Here is a 19,394-nt window from a genome sequence, read left to right on the forward strand (position 1 = left end):
TTCTCGTAAATAATAAAGGATAACCTACCATCGCGCACTTTTTCATCGAACAACTATGTGTTCATTTAAGACATCATATTAGAAAACTCTAAAATGATCAGTGTTTCTCTACTATCATCATTATCATTCAGCTGGAAGACGTCCACTACTGTTACAAACAAATGTTGACAAATTACCTCCCCCAAAGATTGCCTTGACAATCCATCCAACGATGCCCTCATCCAACTTGTTCCGGACCATGTGGGGGGCCTACCAACACTATATCTTCTATCTATTAAAAACCGCATCAATATCCGTTACTTAGTTTTAGAGATCTATGCATACATAGAGACAGACAGCGGGAACGACTTTGTCGTGATGATGATACGTTACATTCAATCACGAATGTAAAATATAAATAAATATTGAAATAGTGTATAAATTTGTAACAAAGTATAAATAAAACGTTTGTGGAAGGAATCTGGGGTAGGTTTCTGTTCAGGAAATGGATATTCACAGCTGAGTAGTTGCAGATGGTTCTTGGGCAAAACGTTCATACAAAAGTGTATGCGAATGCTACTACCCGAATTGATTGACAGTCAGTATTAACCAACCAAAAAATTTACCTGTAGGGGGAAGAGTAGAAATAACGATATAGTAAATTACTTAACTATTTGAAAAATAACTATTTTATTTTTTGTGTGTAATAGTAAGCACCCCTTTTTACATATGTATTTTATTTTAGTACATTTACAGTACTTATATATCTTATATATACTATTATCGGTTCATGCGTTGAACAATCACAGTCTACCTACTCAAAATCTCTACTCCATGTCGCTGATGGAAGCAGCTGTGATTGATCAATTTCAAGTTCAATTTCGCCCAGCTTCGTGTCAGTGGACACGCGCCCTTATACTTGAGGTTGCGTGTATAATTTTTACTAATATTTATTCTATATAAATTAATATAATCAATCATCAGTCACACACTGCATACAATACATCTCACATTCAAATTATCCAGAAATAAATTTTACTAAATCGACAAGCAAACCCATTATATCTGGGCGATACACTATATATTATGTGCATAACTCATAAGTTATAGTCCGGACTGGCCAACCAACGCCCCTCACCTCCAGCCTTCCCCTGAAGAGGGACAAATGCAGCTCAGACCGATTTTACCTACAAAATTTTGACTAAATAGAGGTTTCGTATTCCCCTGTTTTCCTCTAGAATATTGAACCTAACAAAAACTTTTTTGATACAATATTTTCAAGAAGAACGAGTCTGTGTCGGTACGTTTTCTTTTTTTCTTAAAAACCTTTTTAATTGTTACGTATTCGTCTGAACAGGGCGGTATTAAAATGGCATTTTATACGATTTTTGAAGAGTCATATTTTCTTTTGTCGTTAGTTGATTGAAAAAAACAAAACATACCGACATAGCTTTAGCATATCTTGATTTTATGACAAAAAATCTCCTCTCTAGAAGCATTATCCAGGGAGAAAAAAGGGGAATACGTTTGTATGGAATAACGCTGCTAGCGTCCCCTCTTAAGATCTGATACACTCGTTTGTCCCATAAAACAGATACGGGCAAAGGGGAAACTATTTTAAGTGTGAACTTGTGTATTTTTTGAATTAAAGTAAGTTAAGCCGGCCCCAATCCAAGACGTTCCATAGCAGTAACAGTATCGATTTCAGATACAATTTTCATCTGGTTCTATTCGACGCTATCTCGAAAGTCACTCACTGAAAAACTCAGTGCTGTTGTTCGCATAGTAATGAACGCCGCTGATTTGCAATTGATGTGCACGCCGTGCACTTTGGCTTTTTATAATCATCGGTGGAGGATGGTTACGGTTGCGGAGTCGCTAAAGGAGGAGGAAAGGAATGGAAGGAAAGAGAACGTGAGTTAAATGAAAGTAATGGTGTTTGAGAGAGATGAATGCATGACAGAATGTAATATTATTATTAATGATGAGACAGTCACATAATTGAAAGAGTTTGTATATTTGGGAAGTTTGTTTATTAGTGACTGTGAAGGTTTCATTGAAAGGAGAGTTAAATTTCAAGTCAGGGATGTATTAAAAAGGAGCCAGGTTAGGTTACTCCAAAAAAAAGTGCATAATTATAAGATAGGGTTAAAACTACTGGGAGAAGCGAGGCAGGTATGGCAGGACAATGGAAAATAGAAGTCCGTAATTTCTCGGTCCCTCTGATGCTCTCTGATAAGCGTTATTCTAGGCGAAGTAAGTGAATTTGTAAAAAAAAAAACACATTCAAATAACACTTTATTTCCAATTCCATAATATCTCATAAGAAGTGTTGGTACAGTTGATAATGAACATATTTACAATGTACTATTGTTTATATATACTAATTTATGTATATTGATATACTATTTTATGTATATTCTATATTTATACAAATGCGTGTTGTAAATAATTCGTAATACGAGTTAATGTACAGTGCTCATAAAATACTCGTTTTATACAATTGAATAAACAATATATGTATCTATAAACAATATTGTGGATATTCTATGTTGAGATTGCAGAAATGTAAAAAAAAACTAACTATATTCAGTAAGACCATTTCCTATATAAAATAAGATGCCTTGTAAAAACTATTTATAAAAATGATTTACCAAATAGTATTTAGACTTTCATTATAGTCTGGGCCTTTCACAAAACATTATAAATTATATTATCTGTGAGTGTTCTAATGAGCAAACGTAATATTGACCAAGCAGACGATCACTTAATTTTAACTAAAATATACATAAAAATAGATAATACTGCTTACTTACATTATAGTTTGTACAATATAATTTGTAGGCCGCTAAGACCATTTCACAATAACTTTTTATTTTTCATTTTTTACAATAAATTAGGTAATCATGACCATATAATAATTAATTATATTCATAGGTAGGTACTAAGATATAATAATATTTAAGAGATTTATTAGTCTCTCAATATATCTTTAAATTATAAGCATGTATTAGTAGGTATATTATGTTACTAGTGAGCTTAGTTGCTCACTAAACACGAGCCGTAGGCGAGGGCGTAAATCAGCCGAGTGTCTAGTGAGCAAATTGCTCACGAGTATCATACGCACTTTTTCAACACACTTGCGAGGAAAAAACAAACAATAAGTAATAATTGCATATTTTATCGTTACGGGAAAAAGGCGCGCAGGTTTTTTTTTTTCACGCGCTAAATGTAAGGTGTTTGATTACATACAGCCAACTACAAAATTATAATTTTAGTGATCAGATGCATATATTTTACAACAAAATAGTGTGAATTATAAATAATTTGATAATAATAAATGTATTTGCGTCATAATTAGGGACACATTTATTTATTCCAAAAATTTAATTGGATTTACAGCGGCATATAACCTCTTTGTTGTAACAAATAAACTGTATTACCCGGTTTAATTGAAAATGCTCTGTTTACTCTCATATACCTAATTTGCAGTTAGGTACTGATTTAACTTTGAAGTAGATAATAATTCTATTATGCATTAGTGTGTATTATTTAATGCACGCATGTGCTATAGTTCGGTTTATGGCCCTAAAAATGATGTAATAAGGGTCACTTTACGAGCAAGCGTGTTGAAAATAATATTATAACAATACTTCATTATTTATACTTAAGTAATATTTACTATCATACAATTAAGTACATTTAAAGCAACGTTAGGGTTGGCTTACCTACATTTAAACTTTTCGATCAGAACTTGATAGTTTTAATAATTTTTAAAATTAGTTATGTAAGCGCTCAGTCCCCTCCTTGCTATAATTTACAAATTAAATACAATTAAGTATTTTTACTATTACATACTTAATTATAATACTTATTTAATTATTTATATGACTGAAATTTTCTTTAAAATATTTGCTTTCGTTGAGCTCCCGATGTTTCAGCACTGTTTCATGCGCCACGATCACAGATTGACTCAACCTTCTGTTATTGGATGTTATTAATACCTAACCGTTAAAACTATGAGAAACCATTTAGGGTCGCATAAAATTTGCTGATAAGCAATTTCGTCTATCTATTTATTTATTTAAAAAATGCGCAGTGGTTTTTGAATAATCCACTCTATACGACTCAGAAGAATATTTAAAACCATCATAATATATTTATGTAAATATATTTTTATTGTATAGTATATATATATCTGTAGATTTTTTTTGATATAAAACAAACACAAGTCACGGATGCCTGTCTCAAATGTAACAATTATAAATTTGTTATAAAAATGTATCTACCTAACAGATTTGAATAGTGAACGTCCTGAAGCCTTGATGATTGGAATGGAGAAATTGGACATTGTTTAAAACATTTTGGATGAATGTAACATCACTGTGATAATAATTTGTCTTAGATAATTAATAAGTCTAGATAGACTATAATATACTACTATGACAATGATATAAAATCTCAAAGCTTAATCTAGAGGTGCTAATTCGTCTATTTAAGAAGCATTATTTTACCACTAGTAGGTACCTTAGTGCACGTGTAGTCGCATCAGAATAGCACCACCCTATCTCCGTGTGTCGTAAGAGGCAACTTAGGGTTACAAATAACGGAGCAGCATCTTTCCAAGAGAACGCCACCATCTACTGCAATCGCCAACCCGCCTGCCTAGCGTGGCGATTATGGGAAACCCCCTCAAATAAAAACATGACAATATAAGGCCCCGATCCAAGGGTGGTGTCGGGTTCCTCGTTCATACATAGCGGCGATGAGTTCAACAATTGGGGCAATTTGGTTATGGAAATCGGAACGCCTGAGGACAGATGCTGGCTGACTGCACGGAAAAGGTGGATCTCTATATGATGAACTCCTTCTTCATTAAGCTAGAACAACGCAAACGGACTTGGATTAGCTCCGATGGTGTCACCAAAAAATAAGATTGACTACAATATGTCGACCAAAACACAGATTCAATCAATGCTGTCTCTGTGATCAACTCAGTGAACACTGGGAGTGATCACCGCATTGTAAGAGCTGCCTCTTACATTGAATGTCAATCCAAAACTGCAAGTCGAGAAGTTCTACAGACAGTTATCCACGACCGCATGGACAGCTGTTATCAACAAGGCTGAGGACCTAAGAGCCAAATTAATCCGAAACTATACCGAAGATATCCTAGACGTCAGCCTGTACGAGATTGGTATGGCCTCAAACAGCTTAAAAATAACAACAAGTGCCGGGAGATGATGGAATTACAGCTGAGTTTCTGAGGACTGGTGGTACTCCTGTGCTTATTATCCTCCAGAAACTGTTCAATTCCGCAAGCATGGCATGGAACGGTAGTGGTGCTGTTCTTCAAAAAGGGCGATAAAACGCTTTTGAAAAACTTTAGACCCATGTCGCTTTGAGCCATGTATATAAGCTGTTTTCTAGAATTATCAGAATCGTCTCGTGCGCAGGTTCGATGACTTCCAGCCTGCTGAAAAAGCCGGATTCCGAAAAGGCTTTTGCACCATAGCCCACATACATACGCTGAAGCAGGTTATACAAAAGACGAAGGAGTCCGTCTCCAGGATCAGATCTCGAAGCCTATTCGACTGCAGCGGGGAATCAGACAAAGCGATGTCATATCGCCGAAGTCTATCTTTTTCATAAGAATTATCACTTACAGCTATGTGAGGAGAATGCTGACCAGTCAGGTGTAAATGAATTAAGAACTTACACAGACGGTTCCAAAATGGCTGCTGGAACTGGTGCCTACATCTACTCACAGGAACTGAACATACACACTTCCATACCCTTGGGCACAAACAGCTCCATCTTCCAATGTGAGTGTGTAGCCATCAAGGAAGCTGCCAACGCAGTATTAAGAAGAAAATTACATGGCCATAGAATCAGAACTCACTCTGACAGTATGGTGGTACTAACCTACAATTCAGCGCTAATATACAAGTGTCAACAAATCCTGAAACAAGTTGCCTCTTATAACCGGGTAACTTTACAATGGATTAATGGGACATAGCGGTTCGTTGGGTAATGACGCAGCGGATGATATTGCAAGGCGGGCATTGGCAACCCAAGTGACTGTTCCATTGCCACTTCTGCCACTGCCCAACCAACAACCTACACAACGCCAGATGGATGAATGTCTCAAGCTGTAGACAGTCGAAAGAAGCGATGCCTGCACTGTCGCCCAAACTGACACTAGACTTATCAGCCTCAACAGACTTGACATCCGTATAATGGTGGGCACCCTAACGGGTCACACATCACTAAACAAGCACCTTTTCAATATCGGCGTAATGGACAGTCCTAAGTGCAAAGGCTGTCTAGCTGAGGACGAAACGGTCACTCACGTAATCCTGGAATGTGCGGGGGTGGCCAACCAACGGGCAAAACCTTTACTATTACGAGGTCGCTCTAGGAACTCTGCGAACACCCCAGGAACTTTCTAAACTTCTGGATGGAGCTGGGATGGAGTTACTGGCCAATACTGCACGGAAAATGGACCCATACTTGTGGTTTAATTGCGGAAACAGGAGCCCCTATACCATACCATATCGCCGAAGCTGTACTTCGCTGCGTTGGATGATGTCTTAAAGCTTCTGGACTGTAACGGACTGGGCATCAATATTAAGCGCGAATACATCACTCAACTTCGGTTTTCAGGCAATATCTTAATCATGGCTTACCATGGAAGACTTAAGCTATATATATGCTCGATGGTCTCAATACAGCTTCCCAAGGAGTAGGTCTCAAAATGAACATGGACAAGACGAAGATCATGTCAAATGTCCATGTCGCACCTACTCCCGTAACAATTTGGAATTGTACTCTCGAAATTGTTGACGAGTACGTCGCTGTCGTTGGACAAACAATCCAGTTGGGCAGGTCCAGTTACGAGAAAAAGGTCTCTCGTCTAATTCAACTTGGATGGGCAGCGTTCGGAAGCTCTGTAAAATCTTTTCGTCCGAGATACCACATGCCTGAAGACCAAGGTTTTCAACCAGTGTGTGTTGTAAGTAATAAATATAACATAACTATATATTATATATAAACAAGCAGGTACCGGAAGTGACATAGCTTCTTATTTAATTTTATACATTACTACAATCCCCGAATGAAAAGATGTAAACAGGGCCGTTATCATCGTCACTATGACGTCAGGTCCAGGATTACGCCAACCAATACAAATGTCACCAATCAAAATATCGGGTTCCTAGATGAAGCCTGCTCACGTCACGCAGACGGCAGATAAAATATTAATAATAAGTATTTATTAAAATATTTTCTACAGTTTACTATTCTGTTTTAAATACTTTGTGTTATTAAGCTTGTGAGTACTCGATATTAGAGCAGGCGCGTAAGCGGCGGCGCGTCTTCGTCGCTGTCGGTCTCGAAGCGGATCCGACGTTGTCGATTGTCGTCGACGATCTCCTCGACGTCCGCGCCGCCGGTCGCTAGTCAGACCTTCTCTTCCCCGCCGCCCGGCCCACCAGATCTTACGAACTGTGAAATATAAAAAACTCAAAAAGAAGAATGCCTTGTTCATAGACAAGATTAATCGATTCATTCTACACTATACAAAATATCAAAACTCTGATAATATTGAAAGTTCCTTGTAGCCATAGTTAATGTATCAAAGTAGGAAACACATTTTTTTTTAATAAACCCATCTTATTTATATAAATAGTAATATTACTATGTGCAATTCAATTCTGTACACTCTATTTTGAAGGTTTCGATGACGTTGACGAGCAATCTTTTGATTTTATGTCAATAAAATATTTTTGACTTGGACTTTAAACACCAGCAACGATATAAGCTTACAGAGGCGTCCCTTGTGCCATATATGATTGTAGGTCTTCGCAATATCCAGAGTAACTCCAGGTCTTCTCCCTTTAGATAACCACCACCCATCTATGTGTTAGCTAAGTTTACCAGAGGATCGCTAGCCGATCGATTACGGCGAAATTTGAGATTGGAGTATGTACAAATGTTACCTACATTCGTACCAGCTTAGGGATACATCAGCCCACAGATGAATCCACGAAGTGGTTTTGCGAAGCTAATCGTTTTTAGTGAAACACGTAGTTGTCGAATAGCAGACAATATTAATTTTCGATGCAAAATGAATGACAAAGGTGCTTCCTTAAATTTTACAAAACATAATATTGAATATCGGAGCAGAAAACTTCTAGACGCGGAGGGAAAATTGTTCTCTACAACACTGTTTCAACAGTATTTGGATTATGAAAGGAAATGAAACCTACTTATTAACTCACCGAAACTGTGGTGTTGGTAGTTGAATTAGCTCGAGGTCGAAATGTCAGCACTCTCCAGCGTCTGCGGAGCTGAGCTAGTACTTCCCCATTGCAGAAGCAGTACAGCACAGCCACACACAGTCCTTGGAGAGATGTGATAATCGCTGATACGTACTCGTATGCCAACCACCAGCCCGCATCTTTGGACGGCCGGAAAGGCGTCAACAGATACTGAATTCCAAGCAAAGGAGCCAGTAGACAAGTGGCTCGTAAAGCGTGTAACGCTGTTGCTGATGGTCTTGCTAACCCGGCACCACCACCGGCTCGCAGCTTCGTGCAGAGAACCCGCACTATGTTGCAGAGAAAGGCCAGATTTAGCAGAACAGTGATGCAGACGAGAATTGCTAGTTCAGGTCGAGGCGCGCCGTCGTCCGCCCAGCACATAGGCTCGTCGGCTGCCGCTCGACGAGCTGCGTGGATGACAGCAGACGGTACCGGCAGCAACCATCCGGCAGCCAGCAAGGCTCGCACCAACCGCCGCTCAGACACAAAGGCACTGACGAGCACCGTGTGCAGGTAGAGTCCTTCACACAACATCCAGGTATAGTTTGTCAGCAGACCGTATTGTAGGATAGCATTCAGAGTCCGGCACCACACTGGGGATTCAGTGAGGACGTCAGCGGAATCAACGACGAGGCCGTACCAAGCCAGCCAGAGTGCGTTGTTGAGGGCGAACGACGCGAAGAGGTTCATATGCACAGTGATCCGGGCGCATCTCAGGCTCCTGAAACGAGAAATACCGATCAATAACAAGCCTTACATTATCTACATGACATTATGTAACATTTTCTAAAATATTTGCTAATTTCGTTTTTCTGATAATTATTGTCTCGATTTCTTGAAACTAGTTTAACAATTGATACTCACTTGAAATAGAAGAGTATTGCTAGTGAGATCAGGAGAGCGACCAGAGATATGGAGTAGCCAGTCTCGTACAACGCTATTATGTTATCGGTGACGTCCTGCGGAAACAATAAATAATTATGATTTGAAAAATTACCAAGTTTTTAATATCAGAAAAATATTATATTCATATATCTAAATGGAGATGATCAACTGGAAAGAAAACGAAATATTTGGGACAACATCAAATATCTAATCAGCAGTTCTATTGGCCCTTCGATAGTAAAAAGTCATTAATTTTCTCAAAATTTATTCTTTATGAATGCTTTTTGATGTAATTTCTAATACTACTACCGCTTCGAAAACAAATGGCGCATTCATTTTTTGCGCTCTTTTTAATAAAATATACATAATTGTACTGTCATTGATATTGCTATTAAATAATCATAATCTGGTCACAGGCTTTCTGATCACTAAACAGATATTCAGCTGTGGAGTATTAGGAATTACGATAGAGCCATTTTTTTAAGAAAACATTTAATTTTTGTTATAGATAATGCATAAACAGTTGCTGGGAGTTCATTATAAAAGTGTATACATTGTGTATGTATACCCTTAAGGCTATTATGTATCATATGAACTTATGAAGGCTATTAGAATTACATACAAGCAATCCCTAATTTCTAGTCTTATAATAATGAAAATCACTATTAAAGTAAAAACTACTGACAATGAACAGTCATAATATTTTAATTCAGTTAAACGTAAATGATTGCCTATCATAATCAGATAATCAAATTCGTTTGAGTGTTATTGTACAAATCTTGGACGGTGGGTATGGCAGAATTTACCACCAGGTTGGTAGTAGTCGTTGGAATAATACGTTAAGTGTGCAATCTTACATCTTCTGGAACGCAGGTGGTGTAGTTGGACCACGGCCTCCCCGTGTCGGGATGTGTCCACCACGTGCCATTGGCAGTACATTCTTTGTGTGCTATCACTAAAAATATTCAAAATTAAATTATTAAAACTTTCATGAGTCATTATTAATGTCTTGTGTGAAAAATAACAGAGTACTAAACGGTGGTCTCATGCAAAGCAAACTAGAGGTTAAATTATTTATTAAATACGGCTTTACTCACGTTTTTGTCGCTGTCGGTACCTAATAGTTTCGGACCATTCGGAAGTCCATAGGTCATAGTCCTCTTAGTAAGAGGTGGGACGTTATCGCGAGCCCACCATACTCACCCTGATGAAGGACTTCCGAATGGTCCGAACTAGTCGGTACCGACACCAAAAAAAAAAAGTAAAGTGGTATTCATAAATTATTAAATATTCAAAATACTCAATTATAGATATATATTTCGATTTAGCAATGGAAGTCTGCAACAATTACGAGTATACTTACTGATACTCACGAAAAGTGATATACAAGTTCTGTATAGCCTAGTGGTTAGCGATCCTACCTACTAAGCTAGAGGTCCCGGGTTAGAATCCCGGTAGGTGCATGCATTTATATGATGAATATGGATGTTTATGATTTATGTATGTTTAAGTAAGAATATTGTATTAAATATATCGTTGTCTTGCCACCCATAACACAGGCTATATATGCCTTATTTGGGGTAGGATAATTTGTGTAAAAAGTGTGTCAATATTATATTATTATTATATTATATTACAAGATATGCGTTACCGGTCTTTAAGAAAGAAAGAAAAGTCAAAGTCAAATAAACTTAATTCAATTAGCCTTAAACTAAGCGCTTTTGAATAGTACTACAAAAATTTCTTTTAAATTACTGAATCTACCATATTATGTTCGGAAAAGTAGAGCTTGTGAGAAGACCGTACAAGTAACTAAACGGCCACTCTTTTTAATCAATAGAATATTTTACAATTATGGCTGTAATAAACAAAACAAATTAGTTTGTAAGGTGTTGCATCCAATAGATATATAAGTCATGTTCATAGTCAAAAGCATTTTAAATTTCAAATAATATTTCATATATGGTAATAAAGAACAAATTGTATAATATAATTCAACAAATACAATGATTTGTTAACTATAACAGATCGACCAGGCACCACAAGCAGCACCAGTTCACGAGTTGACGTATGGACCAGACATCGTTCCCAAAATTATTTATTCACTTAGGTCAAAAAACACTTATGAATGTCAAAGATTTTACTACCACATCGGAAAAGTTGAGCTTTAATGAGAGGAAGTGGCAAGAAACTCATTACCGCTTTCTTAGATTTACATATTTACAGTTTCAGCATTTTACATTATATTTTATACAATGTATGTAAAGTGATGTATTAAATTACTCAAACGTTTTGACTTACTAAGAAGTAATAAATCATACTTCAACAACAAATCATACTTAACAAAACTTCAAAACAGTAACGAGTGTGATATATCAATTTACATATATGTACTGTAAAGTCCGTTTCACGAAAGAAGTCTCGTAAACGCGGCGCTGCATGCATGCGAAGAAATATTGCTAACCTCGCGGCTGGGTACACTTTGGTCTCTACAAATTTTCATATCCCATTTTTTCGTTAAAAAGTGGTGATCTTAAAATTTATTTCTTTGTTTTAATAAACGGATAAATATTACAAAACAATACTTAATTAGTTCGATTTAATGCCGCAGGACTTCTTTCGTGAGATAGAAGACTCTAATTAGGTAAAGGTATAGTCATACCAACTGATCTGTGAAGTGGCAAAAACAGGAACTACGGTCGCCATATTGAAATGTCATTCGACTGTCAGTGTCTACTACATTCGAGTGTTCCGTGTGTTTTATTGCAATATTTCTGAATTTTGAGCGTTAAATATGCATCGACATTTGTGCACATTGGAATTAATTAGCAAAACTGAAACGACGATGGCGACACACATCAGTTCACAGATAAGTTGATGACACTGTGTTATGCGACCAATAATTATAAGTATATTTGTTCTACTCCTGTCCTTTTATCTGTCATTTATACAGCCACGATCTCCAGGCTAGCTCTAACTCTCTTAGAAAATGGCGATTCACTCGATTGTATTAAACGTGCAGTCATTGACAGATTGACAGATGGCGGCTATAATCTTATTAAAAAAGGAGATGGCCGAAATCCACTACGTCATAAGCAACTGTTCGCTTTCAAACTTAGCCGGATCATACTTCGTGGGCAATCGCAATATTTAATTACTACCTACTATTTCAACGACTGTACGTTTCATACTAAATTAAAATTCAATTTTTTCTAAGACAGTCCGGCCTTTTAATACGTAGTATTTACATCCTCTTTGACGATCACTAATTTAAGTGCAAATATTATTGAATCTTTGAAAAAGTCTTTGCTTTATGGCCTAAAAAGCATTGCTTAGGTACCGTACTGTCAAAAAGCACAGTTGTTTTTGTTACCACAGACAACTAAATCTAGGCAAGGTATTATAGGTTCATAGAAATATTAGGGTACATACTATACACACATAACATTTTCATGTATAAATCATTAATCATTCATCATCAGTCTCATAGGCCTTCACGTCCCAGCCAGTTCTCTCCGCTCATGCATTACTTTTGAGCTATCGTCCCCAAGAACAAACATTGGGTTTCGTGCGCCATTACACAGGATGTGTAAATCGTATAACAATTAATTTCTTGACATCGTCATATTTTCGTGCTCTCTTGCTGTGGTCAGACTCGGTTCAGAATTAAAATTAAAATCGTTGTTATCGTTGCCCCAAACTTTATTTTATTTGTGTATCAATGCGCATAATCTAATTAAATATTTCTGTGAATGTTTGCGTTTGTGACTGTTTATCTTTGATTTTTCTCTTTGTTATTTTTGTATCTATGAAACATGTGTTAGGACACATCTATAATCATATTTTGTATCTCTCCCTATATGGTTCACTTCTTGTGATGAGTTTTTTAGGTTTCCTTGTAATGATAAATAAATTAATTAATTAAACTTAACATTTTAATATCAACTTAAGAAAAAAACTTGTTAATATAATTAGTCATGATACTGCTAGGTATATTTAGTACATTAAAATTTTCCCGCGTTGGTTGTATGAGTGTTCCATTGCCATTTCTTGAAGAAAAAATGAATCAACTCACCACAGATAAGTAATGTATACAATAAATTTCCCGCCCATTTAAGCGGCAACTCGAAAACTAATTATATATTTTGTTTGTTTAATTTTTGTTTTATTTTAAATTACCTAGTCGTAGAAAAATTATTGTATGCAACACGTTGTATAACTAATAACTAAATCTTATAATGCAACTGTTGAATAAATTATTATAAGCTAATAACAAAAGTATATCAATATAAACAAACCAGGCAGCACAATAAGCAGCGCCCGTTCTTGTTAAAGGGGGAGTATCCTCTAAGTTTGAAAGTCGAATCAGTTGGAGAGTACTCTAGCTGGAAGTTGGTTCCACGAAGTGGCTTTACGTGGCAAAAAGTTTCTGGTGCTACTCAATTGAGTTCAAAGTATAGAAATGCCAGACGTCTATGTGATGTGGGTGGAATTTCGCATTTTGACCTGAATAACTAATAATTATAATAGACGTTTCCGTAAACAGGCTTATACCAAAGAGCCTCGACTATCATCTCAAGAGGCTTTCACTAAATAACAGGATTATGGGTCATATGCAGAAGGTAGCTGCTATTTGTCAACGGCACGTCGCGTGTGTCTAACCAAAGAGGATGTAAATACTACGTAATAAGAGGCGGGACTTCTTAAGTTAAAATTGAAATTTAGTTTAGTATGAAACGTGCAGTCATTCGACACAAGTTTGAAATAGTAGTAATTACAGTATCGCGATTGGTCCCGAAGTAAAATCCGGCTAAGTTTGAGAGCGAACAGTTGCTGTTAGATTTCGGCTATCTCCTTTTTTTTACAAAACTATTATAGCCGTCATGTGTCAATCTGTCAATGACTGCACGTTTCATACAATCGAGTGAATCGCTTTTTTCTTAGAGTTTCGCTAGCCTGGCTCTAAACACAGTCGGAATAGTAGTGAACCTACGCTGGTCAGACTCTATTTATAAAATTTATATTGATAATGTTGTTTTTTATAAACATGTTATAATTATAATTATAGGAAATAAGATTCAGTGTAATAATAATACATTCATAATCGTACATATCGTATTCTGGGGAGGGCACAGAGCCGCGCATGACCGAGGACAAACGAGGCAGTAACACCACGGCACCCCGCTCCACGCTCAACGTGGACTTTTGCAATATTAGGGGAATTCAATCCAATTTAAACGCCGTCCACCACCACCTTGAGACGGCGCAGCCGGCCTTGTATTTCCTTACGGAGACGCAGATATATCTCGTCCTAGCGATACGTCATATTTAACGTAGCCCGGGTACAAAATTGAGCACAATTTTTTGCCTCATGCCGGGGTATGTGTGTACGTTAGGGAGGATATCTGCTGTCACCGTCTCGGCAATTTTGAGGGTAGGGACCTGTCTACTCTCTGGCTCCGCGTAGATTTAGAGGACCGCGTCCGCATCTATGTGTGTGTCTACAGGTCCCATAGTGGTAACGCAGAAACCGATCAACTCATGGGCTGCGTTCAAGCGGCAATTGACGACGTGCTTGCACAGATTCCCTCCGCTGAAATCGTAGTCTTGGATGATTTCAACGGGCACAATGCCGAATGGCTTGGATCACGTACCACAGACTACGCAGGGCGATCTGTGCATAATTTTGCATTGGCGTATGGTCTGTCCCAATTGGTTGAGTCGCCAACGCGGCTCCCGGATGTGGATAGCCACACGCCGTACTTATTGGATCTTCTGCTGACTACAAATCCCGATGGTTAACAGGTCTTTGTCGACGCCCCTCTCGGAACGTCCGACCATTGCCTATCCGACGCCAATGTCGCAGACCACCAGCGACCCGCCGCGTTTGGCACTAGAAGTCACCAGATTGGGATAGGATGCGTTCCTTTTTTGCATCCTACCCTTGGGGCAAGGTTTGTTTCCCTTCCGACGATCCTAGTGCCTGCGCCGTTGCAGTAGCCGATGTGATACTTCAGGGCATGGATATTTTTATACCATGCTCTGTAGTACCGACCGGTGGCAGATCACAGACCTGGTTTGATGCGTCAGTTAAAGCAGCATCTGACTGCAAAAAACAGACGTATCGAAATAGGGTTGCGGCGCTGGGCTGGGATCCGAACTGCAAAGTTCTTAAGAGGAAATATAACCGTGCCTCCAGATTTTTAAGCGGCAAATCGCCCGTGCGAAATCGAAGCACGTCGTCAAAATCGGCGAGCAGCTTTCCAGTTACCCGACCGGAACACGCAAGTTCTGGTCGTTGTCGAAAGCTGCTCTAGGTAACTTCAACCAGCCGTCCCTGCCGCCGTTGCACATGAGAAATGACACCCTGGCCCAAACGGCAAAAGAGAAAGCTGATCTCCTTTGCGCTCTTTTTGCCTGCAACTCGACTCTTGACGACAACGGAAAAACACCGCCGACCATCCCGCGGTATCAGAGCTCTATGCCTGAAGTACAGTTCATACAGAAACATGTTAGGCGAGCTCTGTTTTCGTTGGACGTCAGGAAGTCGAGCGGGCCGGATGGCATTTTTCCAATCGTGCTTAGAACGTGTGCCCCTGAGTTGACGCCGGTGCTAACGCGTTTATTCCGGCACCATTATTCCAAAGGCTTAGTCCCTGACTCATGGAAGTCAGCCCTTGTCCATCCGATCCAAAAGAAAGGAGACAGTTCGGATCCGGCAAACTACAGGCCTATTGCTATTACCTCCCTGCTCTCCAAAATCATGGAGAGCATAATCAGCCGCCTGCTCTTGGTATATCTAGAGGGTCACCAGTTGATCAACGACCGACAGTTCGGCCTTCGCCATGGTCGGTCGGCAGGAGATCTTCTGGTATACCTAACACATAGATGGGCGGCGGCTTTTGAAAGCAGGGGCTAAGGCCTGGCAGTTAGCCTGGATATAGCGAAGGCTTTTGATCGTGTATGGCACAAGGCGCTCCTTTCAAAACTTCCATCATTTGGGCTTCCCGAGAGCTTGTGCAAGTGGACCTCCAGCTTCCTTACTGGACGCAGCATACAGGTCGTTGTCGACGGATACTGCTCGAACCCGAAGCCCGTGAATGCTGAAGTGCCCCAAGGCTGTGTGCTATCTCCCACGCTGTTTCTTCTGCATATCAATGATATGTTGGACACCTCCAACATATATTGCTATGCAGATGACAGCACTGGTGATGCCGTATACACGGGCCATGCAGGTCTCTCTCGGGAAATCGTCGACCAGTGCCGGGAGAAACTTGTGTCTTCTATCGAGTCCTCTCTCGAGAAGGTCGCGGAATGGGGTAAATTGAACCTTGTCCAATTTAACCCCCAGAAGACTCAAGTTTGCACGTTTACCACTAAAAAATCCCCATTTGTCGTATCACCGCTCTTCGAGAACACTTCTCTTAAAGCCTCGCCTAGTATCGGAATACTGGGTCTCGAAATCTCGAGCGATTGCCAATTTAGTGGCCATCTGGAGGGCAGAGCCAAATTGGCTCCGAAGAAGCTGGGCGCCATCAATAGAGCACGGCAATACTTCAAGCCGGCCCACATTCTAGCGCTCTACAAAGCGCAGGTCCGGCCACACATGGGGTATTGCTGTCATCTCTGGTCTGGCGCACCCCAGTATCAGCTCGATCCATTTGACCGCGTGCAACGCAGAGCAGCTCGAATTGTCGGGGACCCAGTGCTCTGCGAACGGCTGTATCACTTGGCCTTGCGTAGAGACGTCGCTTCATGGTGTGTCTTCTACCGCATTTATCACGGGGAGTGTTCCGAAGAGCTGTTTAACCTGATTCCTGCCGCCGAATTCCACCTTCGCACGACTCGCCACAAGCTAAGATATCATCCCGACCATCTGGATGTGTGGCGGTCCTCCACAGTGCGGTTTTCAAGGAGCTTTCTTCCGCGTACTACAACGCTGTGGAATGAGCTTCGCTGTGCAGTGTTTCCGGGACGATTCGACATGGGTACCTTCAAAAAAAGCGCGTACACCTTCCTTAAAGGCCGGCAACGCTCTTGTGATTCCTCTGGTGTTGCAAGAGAATGTGGGCGGCGGTGATCACTTAACATCAGGTGACCCGTTCGCTCGTTTGTTCTCCTATTTCATAAAAAAAAAACATTATAATAAATCTTCATTTATCCATTATAACTTATTGTTTTCTACAAATATTGTGTTATTACGAAGATGCCTACCTTAAGGTCAAGTAAATATTATGTAACAATAGTGCTGATATGTCCTCTAGCGATGTCTAACATTCAAGTAGGTAAACTTCTTATGTCTTAAACATCAAACTATCTAAACTTACAACTTATATGGTAGCAGATAATGGATGCAAGTATGCTTATGGTGCATCTTGTACCGCATCACAGAGATCTTACCAATGAGCTGTTTAATCTGATTCCCGTCGTCGAGTTCCTTCACACGCTGCAAACATATATTTTATCCTCACCAGCTGTAGTCTCAAAATAATGTATGACTTACAATCTGTACTGAATCCCGGGACGAACTCGGGGCAGTGCGCGTATGCTGTGGAGTTGGCGAGAGTCGGGGGCCAGCAGAGCCACGTGTCGAAGGTTCCAGGACAGAATACACCTGAAGGTAAACACATAAATAACATTCACATCTGTATAAAAATTAGTACAGTTGGTAGAGCCGATTATCTTCACCACGGCGCCACGATTGAATCCTAGCCCGCCATGTACCAATGTGCTCCGTTTTTACGGTTCCGTAGCCAAATGACAAATACGGAACCCATATAGATTCGTTATATTGTCTGTCTGTCTGTTAATGTGTGTCAGAGCCACTTTTTTCCAAAACTATAAGAATTATACTGATGATATATAAAAAAACAAAAAATTTTGGGGGTTCATCCTTAGAACTGAAACTCAAAAATTTTTTTTCATCAAATCCATACGTGTGGGGTATTTATAGATAGGTCTTCAAAATTTTATTCAGGTTTCTAATATCATTTTTTTACTGAATTGTTTGCGCGAGAGAAATTTCCAAAGTGGAAAAATGTACCCCCCCTGTTACTTCTAAAATAAGAGAATGTTAAATCAAAAAAAAATATATGTGAATATATTAATTACCGTGCAAACTTCCACCGAAAATTGATTTGAACGAGATCTAGTAAGCAGTTTCTTTTAATACGTATAAATGATGAGAGCTCATTTGCACTGTATGATTTTGAGCAAAGATTTTTTGCCTTTTTAATTTAGATAATTTAATATCATTTTCCTTTCTATATAACTTTTATATTATGTTACTTGCTGCAACGGAACCCTTCATTGGCGAGTCCGACATGCACTTGGCCGCTATTGGACAAGAGAGCTTGGGCTGCGGTGATCACTTACCATCAGGTGACCCGTATGCATGCTCGTTTGCCTTCCACTTCCATATAAAGAACATCGTTAATGTGAAATGGTGAAATATACTTCATAGGAATAGAAATTGTATTAAAAGAGAAGGGATCCACCGTACAAGATAAAACTGTTCTTTTTAAATTATAATATTTCGGTATTTGCCGCCATCTTGGTTTTTAAAATAATAGTTGTTATGTCGTCATGAGTAAACACAACTTAGCATTAGGGCCACTGGCAACCCAAGTGCTGGCAGCAATTTCGGTCAACGGCTGATCCGTCCGCTGAACGTCCTAGCTATCCAACGCAGAAATGCTGCCAGTATTCTTGGTATGTTTCCCTGTACTGATAGTCTTAATTTTTTGTAATCATAGTATTGTAAATACTATGATACATATGAATACTATGAATAACGTTTGTTTTGTTACAATAAATATATTCATATGTTACATCACATAATATTTAAACTTATTTGTAATTTTTTTTCGATTTGCAATAGTTTTCATTAAAGAAACTTAGCAAAACTTTAGATGTCCAACTACTGGGGCTTATCAGATTACAGTCTATTAATATTATTATTATAAGTCCACCCGAATGAAGTCAAATATTCATTCTTCTTCCTCTTTATAATATTACTATAGATTATTAATTTATAGACAGGCGTCGCCACTCGAAAGTCTCCTGGTTGATATTCATAATTATTCTGCACAGCTATCAGAATGATGAGCTGAAGAGCCACTCGTGTTGACGTAAAACTCATAAAAGCTGAAATGACTCCGAATTCACTCGTTACTCGTAAAAATTACTGTATTTCAGGGATTGAGA

The 19,394-nt window shown here is 38.9% G+C and overlaps 1 protein-coding gene across 3 annotated transcripts in view; it reads right to left on the reverse strand.

Annotated features, from left to right (window-relative positions):
• Positions 1-2,264: 2,264 nt before the first annotated feature.
• The window catches only part of LOC126979554 (calcitonin gene-related peptide type 1 receptor), a 105,869-nt gene continuing 88,739 nt past the window's right edge, over positions 2,265-19,394 (reverse strand). Inside the window, exons 3-8 of one of the 3 annotated variants that reach the window (XR_007732841.1) lie at positions 17,692-17,802; positions 10,046-10,143; positions 9,168-9,262; positions 8,262-9,024; positions 7,321-7,485; positions 2,265-4,859 (exon numbers count right to left, since the gene is read on the reverse strand). Coding sequence is in view for 1 of the 3 variants with exons in the window: in XM_050828915.1 (XP_050684872.1) it covers positions 7,441-7,485; positions 8,262-9,024; positions 9,168-9,262; positions 10,046-10,143; positions 17,692-17,802 (1,112 nt within the window). In the remaining 2 variants the exon portion in view is untranslated. Of the gene's footprint in view, positions 4,860-5,542; positions 7,486-8,261; positions 9,025-9,167; positions 9,263-10,045; positions 10,144-17,691; positions 17,803-19,394 lie in introns of those variants that run through there. The other 2 variants (XR_007732840.1, XM_050828915.1) reach the window with 2 other exon arrangements.

Source organism: Leptidea sinapis, chromosome 3, assembly GCF_905404315.1.
Source record: "Leptidea sinapis chromosome 3, ilLepSina1.1, whole genome shotgun sequence".
In the NCBI taxonomy this organism is placed as follows: Eukaryota; Metazoa; Arthropoda; class Insecta; order Lepidoptera; family Pieridae; genus Leptidea; species Leptidea sinapis.